The 9,769-nt window shown below is 39.1% G+C and overlaps 1 protein-coding gene across 1 annotated transcript in view; it reads left to right on the top strand.

The window, feature by feature from the left end:
• Nucleotides 1-9,345, top strand: part of DSC3 (desmocollin 3) — a 50,416-nt gene extending 41,071 nt beyond the window's left edge. Inside the window, exons 15-16 of the mRNA XM_010828992.1 lie at nt 6,677-6,934; nt 8,976-9,345. Coding sequence (XP_010827294.1) covers nt 6,677-6,934; nt 8,976-9,173 — 456 coding nt within the window. The 3' untranslated portion in view covers nt 9,174-9,345. The remainder of the gene's footprint in view (nt 1-6,676; nt 6,935-8,975) is intronic.
• The last annotated feature ends 424 nt before the right edge of the window (nt 9,346-9,769 follow it).

Genomic DNA, 9,769 nt, shown 5'->3' with positions numbered 1-9,769 from the left:
TTGATAAGAAATATCTATATTCACCCTGAGATGTAGAAAAGGCCTGATATAAAGTCACTGTCCCTGGCTTATAGCTTCTGTCACATTGACTCTACTTTTTATTTTGTTATTTAAAAGTAAACAATCTTGAGTGCTCAGTCATGTCTGACTCTTTGTGACTCCATCAACTCTAGCTTGCCGTGCTTTTCTGTCCATGGGATTTTCCAGGCAAGAATACTGGAGTGGGTTGCCATTTCCTCCTCTAGGGATCTTCCTAACCCAGGGATCAAACCCACATCTCCTGCATGTCCTGCATTGGCAGACAGATTCTTTTACCATTACACCATGGTTGGTGGTAAACAATCTTATTTATACATTTAAAATATTTCTTATCCCTATTTTACTCATAGTAACTTCTTATTTTATGTCTAGGAATGGAATGACTGAGTTGCACTCACTGTTTTTTCTTTGCCATTTGATGCTGGAGTTGGTGGCGTTGATTAGCTGCTCCACTATAACATACTCACACCTATTTACCTGTTCTCTGTTACTAGCACTTCTCAAAAGGACTCGAAATTATTAATTTTATACCAGTGTATAATTTTAGGCATATTTTTACAAAATGCAACCATATTTCACGGTTTGTATGTAAACTTATTTTAATGCAATGAGTAAAGGTGGTAACTTCAGATCTGAGTGTAAGTCAAAGGCATTCACATGGGGTTACGAGTTGGGTGAAATATCAAAACTGAAAAAGTAAATCTGAAAATCCTTGATGTGGAGAAGGAGTTGCTGATGCCCCATGAGAACGAATTTCAGGGAGGTCCTTGGAGGTGGGTGGGAAGGAACCAAGATCAGAGAGAATGTGAAATGGCACTGTGGGTTCAGGTTTGATTTTAGTTTATTTCCAGTTCCCCTTCACTAGCTTCAAAATATGATCTCTGAACATGTACTTATAATGATTAAATCATGCTATCAAGAGGATTTGATAATAAGAACTTTTTTTTTTGGTAATAGAATTTTACTGTAGCAACAACCTAAGCGGAAAATGTAGGGTAGCAGTGCCACCAAATGGCTACTTTTCAGTTCTCTTTACTTGTATTTTTTTCCTTAGGCAGTGAAATAAGATATATGGATCTATTTCAGATTCAGTAAATCATCTGAACTTGAAAATTCTTGCTTTGATAGAGACTTTGCCTATTAAATATAAAACATAAATTGGTAAGAAGATGACATAATGGTACCTATTTATACTGGGGGTGTTGTCATGAAAGTGAAGGTTTACAATTTGGACTGATACACCAAGATTATGATTTGCTATAACTCAAATTCTCCCCAATGACCCGGAGGGTTGATGTGCAGTTCCACCATTAAGTTAATGTTTAATCAAACCTTTTCCATTTTCAAACATTGTCTTGACTCTGACTCCCCCTAGATCCTTCCGTATTTCTTTTTCTTTGAAACTGATTTTTTTGAGAGAAAGATTTTTACTCAATTTCTCCAAGACTATAGTCCTGTTCACTCAGCACTCTGGAAATTTTCCTGACAAGGATCACCACTGGCCACTTTTTTACTTGACTCTCATGGGTGCTTACTTTATTTGAGCCAGTTCTTACCCTACTTGGATTTTTTCTGCAATATTGACCTTACCCTAATCCTCTCTTAGCTTCAGAGTCATGCCTGTTTAGTTCTATATTATCTCAGTGGTTATTCCAGATCAATTCTGTCACAGCTCTAATTCCTTTATCCACCCCTTAAAACATGATTTTTCTTGTCATTCTATTCTTAGCTTGTTTTCTTTCAGTCTGCAGTTTTCTCTGGATGAGATCACTTACTCCCATGGTTTCAGCTCCTGCTACATGGAAATGACTCCCAGAATTATACTTTAGCTCAGGTCTCTCACCTGAGCTCCAGACCACATTCTCATATACTCATCTTGGATAACCACAGGTTTCTCAAGTTTACCATGTCCAAAACTGACTTGCTCACCCTCCTCTCACCCACAAGTGCATCCTTCATTTCTGTGAATTATGCCGTCTGTCTAGCTGCACAAGCAGGACACATAGGAATAACTCCTGACCTTCCCTGTGCTGCCTCATCCGTCTAACCACCAGTAAGCTTTCTATGGAGTCCATCCTCTTCTTTGAATTGTCACTGTTTCTACTTTGGTTTCTATCCTTGTCATTTTTCATCTAGAATTATTCTTGACTTCTCTGATATCCATGACACTAAACTTGTCTCCTTCATATTGTCTTTCACATTGTTGTCTAATATTATTTAGAAAAAATATGTCACTTGGGACTTCCAAGTGGTCTAGTGGCTAAGACTCCACACTCCCAATGCAGGGAGTCCAGGTTGGATCCCTGGTTAGGTAACTAGATCCTGCATGCTGCAAGGAGTTCACGTGCTGCAATTAAAGATCCCACATGCCAAAACAAAGATTCCTTTTGCCGCAACTAAGACCTAATGCTGCAAAAACAAAAGCAAAAAGTCCCTTGCCTGTTATTAATTCCCTATTTTGAGTCCCCATAGTCTTCAAACTCTGACAAAACGTGGCCCACTGGAGAAGAGAATGGAAAACCATTTCAGTATTCTTGCCTTGAGAACCCCATGAACAGTATGAAAAGGCAAAAAGATAGGATACTGAAGGAGGAACTCCCCAGGTCAGTAGGTGTCCAATATGCTACTGGAGATCAGTGGAGAAATAACTCCAGAAAGAATAGAGACAGGGCCAAAGCAAAAACAACACCCAATTGTGGATGTGACTGGTGAGGGAAGTAAAGTCCAATACTATAAAGAGCAATATTGCATAGGAACCTGGAATGTCAGGTCCATGAATCAAGGCAAATTGGAAGTGGTCAAACAGGAGATGGCAACAGTGAACATCGACATTTCAGGAATCAGTGAACTAAAATGGACTGGAATGGGTGAATTTAACTCAGATGACCATTATACCTGCTACTGTGGGCAGGAATCCCCTAAAAGAAACAGAGTAGCCATCATAGTCAACAAAAGAGTTTGAAATGCAGTACTTGGATGCAATCTCAAAAGCGACAGAATGATCTCTGTTCCTTTCCAAGGCAAACCATTCAATATCATGGTAATCCAAGTCTCTGCACTGACCAATAATGCTGAAGAAGCTGAAGTTGAATGGTTCTATGAAGACCTACAAGACCTTCTGGAACTAACATCCCCCAAAGATGTCCTTTCCATTATAGGAGGCTGGAATGCAAAAGTCGGAAGTCAAGAAACACCTGGCTGCTGCTGCTGCTAAGTCACTTCAGTCGTGTCCGACTCTGTGCGATCCCATAGACAGCAGCCCACCAGGTTCCCCCATACCTGGGAGTCTCTAGGCAAGAACACTGGAGTGGGTTGCCATTTCCTTCTCCAGTGCATGAAAGTGAAGAGTGAAAGTGAAGTCGCTCAGCTGGGTCCGACTCTTAGCGGCCCCATGGATTGCAGCCCACCAGGCTCCTCTGTCCATGGGATTCTCCAGGCAAGAGTACTGGAGTGGGGTGCCATTGCCTTCTCCGAAACACTTGGAGTAACGGGCAAAGTTGGCTTTGAAGTCCAGAATGAAGCAGGGCAAAGGCTAACAGAGTTTTGCCAAGAGAATGCACTGTTCATAGCGAACACCCTCTTCCAACAACACAAGAGAAAACTCTACACATGGACATCACCAGATGGTCAATACTGAAATCAGATTGATTATATACTTTGCAGCCAAAGATGGAGAAACTCTATACAGTCGGCAAAAACAAGAATAGGAGCTGACTGTGGCTCAGATCATGAACTCCTTATTGCCAAATTCAGACCTAAATTGAAGAAAGTAGGGAAAACCACTAGACCATTCAGGTATGACCTAAATCAAATCCCTTAACTATACAGTGGAAGTGACAAATAAATTCAAGTGATTAGATCTGATAGACAGACTGCCTGAAGAACTATGGATGGAGCTTCATGACATTGTACAGGAGGCAGTGATCAAGACCATCCCCAAGAAAAAGAAATGCAAAAAGACAAAATGGTTGTCTGAGGAGGCTTTACAAACAGCTATGAAAAGAAGAGATGCAAAAGGCTAAGGAGAAAAGGAAAGATATATCCATTTGAATGCAGAGTTCCAAAGAATAGCAAGGAGAGATAAGAAAGCCTTCCTTAGTGATCAGTGCAAAGAAATAGAGGAAAACAATAGAATGGAAAAGACTAGAGATCTCTTCAAGAAAATTAGAGATATCAAGGGAACATTTTATACAAACATGGGCACAATAAAGGACAGAAATGGTATGGACCTAACAGAAGCAGAAGATATTAACAAGAGGTGGCAAGAATACACAGAAGAACTGTACAAAAAAGATCTTCACGACCCAGATAATCACGATGGTGTGATCACTCATCTAGAGCCAGACATCCTGGAATGTGAAGTCAAGTGGGCCTTAGAAAGCATCACTATGAACAAAGCTAGTGGAGGTGATGGAATTCCAGTTGAGCTCTTTCAAATCCTGAAAGATGATGCTGTGAAAGTGCTGCACTCAATATGCCAGCAAATTTGGAAAACTCAGCAGTGGCCACAGGACTGGAAAAGGTCAGTTTTCATTCCAATCCCAAAGAAAGGCAATGCCAAAGAATGTTCAAACTACCACACGATTGCACTCATCTCATACACTAGTAAAGTAATGCTTAAAATTCTCCAAGCCAGGCTTCAATAGTACATGAACCGTGAACTTTCCAGATGTTTAAGCTGGATTTAGAAAAGGCAGAGGAACCAGAGATCAAATTGCAAACATCCATTGGATCATCAAAAAAGCAAGAGAGTTCCAGAAAAACATCTACTTCTCCTTTATTGACTATGCCAAAGCCTTTGACTGTGTGGATCACAATAAACTGTGGAAAATTCTGAAAGAGATGGGAATACCAGACCACCTAACCTGCCTCCTGAGAAATCTGTATGCAGGTCAGGAAGCAACAGTTAGAACTGGACATGGAACAACAGACTGGTTCCAAATAGAAAAAGGAGTACGTTAAGGCTATATATTGTCATCCTGCTTATTTAACTTATATGCATAGTACATCATGAGAAATGCTGGACTGAATCAAGCCCAAGTTGGAATCAAGATTGCCTGGAGAAATATCAATAACCTCAGATATGCAGATGACATCACCCTTATGGCAGAAAGCAGAGAACTATGGAGCCTCTTGATGAAAGTGAAAGAGGAGAGTGAAAAAGTTGGCTTAAAACTCTACATTCAGAAAACCAAGATCATGGCATCTGGTTCCATCACTTTATGGCAAATAGATGGGGAAACACTGGAAACAATGACAGACTAATTTTTGGGGGCTCCAAAATCACTGCAGATGGTGACTGCAGCCATGAAATTAAAAGACACTTGCTCCTTGGCAGAAAAGTTATGACCAACCTAGACAGCATATTAAAAAGCAGAGACATTACTTTGCCAACAAAAGTCTGACTAGTCAAAGCTGTGGTTTTTCCAGTAGTCATATATGGATGTGAGAGTTGAACTATAAGGAAAGTTGAGTGCCAAAGAATTGATGCTTTTGAATTGTGGTGTTGGAGAAGACTCTTGAGTGTCCCTTGGACAGTGCATCCTAAAAGAAATCACTCCTGAATATTCATTGTAAGAACTGATGTTGAAGCTGAAACTCCAATACTTTGGCCACCTGATGCAAAGAGCTGACTCATTTGAAAAGACCCTGATCCTGGGAAAGATTGAGGGCAGGAGGAGAAGGGGACGACAGAGGATGAGATGGTTGGATGGCATCACCAACTTAATGGACATGAGTTTGAGTAAACTCTGGGAGTTGGTGATGGACAGGGAAGCCTGGTGTGCTGCAGTCCACGGGGTCACAAAGAGTCAGACACGACTGAGCAATTGAACTGAACTGATAGTCTTCAAGATTTTCTAAAAAATTTTAGCATAGCCTTTTATGACCTCTCCAGCTTCTCTCTGTCTCTCTAAACATCTGTGGTAACCATTCTCAACAGGCTATAATTGAGAACCCTCGAGGAAGTCTATTTGTGTTTGCATCTAGATCTTCTTGCAGATAATATATTCTCCCATTTCCAATAGGAGTCCCTCGGCTTGGAGTTTCCCCAGTATGTCCCACTTAGTTTCTCTGAGCTTGAATTTTCACACTCTTCCTCTGTCCCTCTAGCATTCTGTGTTCACGTATGTGGTGGTGTAGTCACTAAATCATGTCCGACTCTTGCGACCCCATGGTCTGTAGCCCACCAGGCTCCTCTGTCCATGGGATTTCCCAGGCAGGAATACTGTAGTGGGTTGCCATTTCCTTCTCCAAGAAATATTCTCAGCCGAGGGATTGAACCTGGGTGCCCTGCATTGTAGGAAGTCTCTTGATTGCACAAAGATTCTTTACCAACCGAGCCACCAGGGAAGCCCTCTGATGTGTTCACCTATACATCATGGTAATCATTTTCCTAGAGTAATTGTCTGTTTTTCTGTTTCATTGGAGTAAGAGCTCATTGGGGCCACTGAGGGACCATGTCTCTATTTTTGCATCCTGACTGGGCACACAATTGAAAATGATGAATGTCTGTTGAATGAATGAATAAATGAATAAAAAATTTAGAAGTAAACAAGCTTTCTCCTTTGCCTCCTTTTGACTTTACTTTGAGTCCATTTCCAACAGATATGAATTGTCTTCTTTTATTTTTTTTCAGTGTTCTGCCAATGGGTTTATGACCCAGACAGTCAACAACGCTAACCAGGGCTTTTGTGGCACTATGGGATCTGGAGTCAAAAACGGAGGGCAGGAAAGCATTGAAATGGTGAAAGGAGGACAGCAGACGCTGGAGTCGTGCCGCGGGGCTGGGCATCATCACACCCTGGACTCCTGCAGAGGAGGCGCTGTTGAGGTGGAGAATTCCAGATACACTTACTCCGAGTGGCAAAATTTCACTCAACCCCGTCTTGGTGAAGTGAGTTTCCCTGAGCATTCTGTCTCTACAATTTAAATGTCCCAGTGGAGAACTTTAGGAAATTGAGATTAACATCTATTTTCAGAAACTTTTTTTTTGTATTCTCCAATGTATCTTTTCTCTCTCACTCTCTGGCTATTTTTGCCCCTGCTCTATGATTTTATTTCATTACTTAAGTTAAAAGATTTTATTTCATCTGTCACATTTCTCTTAATTTCTAAAATCTCATGAAAATTGGAGGAGTCTACTCTTCCTCACTAAAGTTACATTTCACTTTTAGGTGTGTGTTTATCTCACAAACTCTTTTCATATGGAAAAATAGAGGGGGAAATCTCATTCTTCACAATTACAAAAATCCCCAAGTCAATTCTGCATCTCTCTGTGAAAGCAAAGCATCTGTACAGAATTCTAGAATGAAAATGAAATAATATTATCTGTCTGAACCATTTTTTTTTTTCATGTAAAAGCACCATGCAAATTAGCCAGGATCCTCTGTCCATGGGATTCCCCAGGCAAGAATATTGGAGTGGGTTGCCATTCCCTTCCCCAGGGTATCTTCCCGACCCAGGGATCGAACCCTGGTCTCCTACATCACAGGCAGATTCTTTACCATCTGAGCTACCAGAGAAGCCCATAATGAGCTATGCACCATGCAAACGTTTAGTGGTTGCTAATCAGAGGAAAGCAAGGATGTAAAAGATATGAAGTTCAGTAAGGGATTTTCAGTCATGGCAGCACCTCAGAATTCACTGGGGAGCTTTTAAACAGTGCTAATGCTGTGCTTCACATTGAATGATTCTGATTTAATTGGTTTGGCTTTTCTTTCTTTTTTATTTCTAATCTCCTCTAAGATTCAAATGTGCAACCTGAGTAGAGAGCCACTGGATTAAGTATTCTTTCTGGTATTGAGTTAATCTCGTTTCTGTTTCTAGACAGCCAGTAACCATATGAGATCAGGTTGACTGAGGAGGAGCAAAGCTTAAGAAACACTCTTAGAGGTGTTCTCCAATGTATGTGTCTATAATGGGATGTGATGCTAAAACGGTCATAAAGAGACACTTGCTAACATAAGCCAGGGAAGTATGTGCTGGTTTTGAGAAGGGACAGGTACACTGGTGAGAAAGGGAGGGAGTTCATGAGTCTGACAAGTTCACAGACAGACTAGTGACAGCCAGCCAGGAAAAATATGGCTGATTACTTGGCCTCTATTCTGGCCCACTTTTTACAGTGTAGGTTATCTTGATTATCTTTAAATTTCACTGAAAATTTGTGCATCTTTTTATCTTGCTGTGTTTTGGCTCTCTTGGAAACTTGATTCTGAAGACAGTGTTGTAATCCTTACCCACATTATTTCTGCATAAAATAGCAATTTTAGTTGATGTTGATTGAACATTTACTATGTGCTGGCTGTTTAATAAGAGTGTTTTTCATGCATTATTATTTTGTCATTTAATTATGATCCAGTGAGATAGTCATTCTCTGTATTCTTATTTTAGAAATCAGGAAACTGAGGCTTAAAGATGTTCAGTAACTTGCTCAAATTCATATAGCTAGTTGACAAACTAAGCTATAACTCCAGATCAGGACTGTTTAACTATTCAAGCTCAAATTCCAAATAACTATGCATATTATCACCATTTTGTGGTGATATAAAATTTAGGGATAAGAATTTAATCTTAAATTTTTAAGATTTAAAATTTATTAAATTAAGCCTTAATTTAATAATAATTTAATTGTGCTTAATAATTAAATGAAATATTAATTCATATTTTAAATATTACATTAGTAATTTAAATATACTTCAATATAACGTGCATACCTTTTTTTAATTTGTATGGGTTACTAGAAATGTAGAATGTACTGACTTTGTGGTATGGCTGTGATATAGACCAACCATGTGCATTTTTTGTATGTAGGAATCCATTAGAGGACACACTGGTTAAAAATTAAACATAAAAGGTAAATAAAAATAAATTTTATGTTTATCGGTTTCAGTGTGTTTGAAACAATATTACAATCCCTTTTTTTGTTTCTTTTACAGAAATTGCATCTGTGTAATCAGGACGAAGAGCACATGCCATCACAAGATTACGTCCTTACGTACAACTATGAAGGAAGAGGGTCTCCAGCCGGTTCTGTGGGTTGCTGCAGTGAAAAGCAGGAAGAAGACGGCCTTGACTTTTTAAATAATTTGGAAGCCAAATTTACTGCCTTAGCAGAAACATGCACAAAGAGATAATGTTACAGTGCTACAATTAGATACGTCTTTGTCAGACATCATCTTTCTAAAAGAGATATTGTAAAATTCAGTTTATTTCTATATATCTAGCAATATATAGATATTATGAATATTTATGAATTTTTCTAAATTTTTAAAATTATGCTATCTACTGATTTGTACTTTCAAGCAATTTGCCACTGATTTTTTTAGGAAGTTAAAAATGTTAGAACAGATTTTCCCTCTTTTATTACTGAGTAAATAGTCAACCAGGAAATCTCATGCTATAGCATTGGATTTAAGGTCTATAAAGGACCATCTCTCATTTACAAATATGTTTTCAGTAAATGCATTGGTTAAATATTAGTCCAACAGTAGAAACTTGTACTTGAATGAATATAGTAGAACAGCTTTCTGGACTAGAAATTCCATTTTTGCTCCACGGACCTTTCCCTGAGATTCAGGACTACTCTTGGTAACTTGTCAGTAATGAAAATTTTACTGAGAAAAAGTGGCTTTTCTCCTCTTGAGAATTGTACTTTCATATTTTCATTTGCATGTTTAGCACATGTGGCTCTTTGTTTTTCTACTGACAGTAGTCATTTGCAATTAGAGTA

The sequence above is a fragment of the Bison bison genome, unplaced genomic scaffold, assembly GCF_000754665.1.
Source record: "Bison bison bison isolate TAMUID 2011002044 unplaced genomic scaffold, Bison_UMD1.0 scf7180017864498, whole genome shotgun sequence".
Taxonomy (NCBI): Eukaryota; Metazoa; Chordata; class Mammalia; order Artiodactyla; family Bovidae; genus Bison; species Bison bison.
This window is presented reverse-complemented; position numbering and strand designations above follow the sequence as displayed.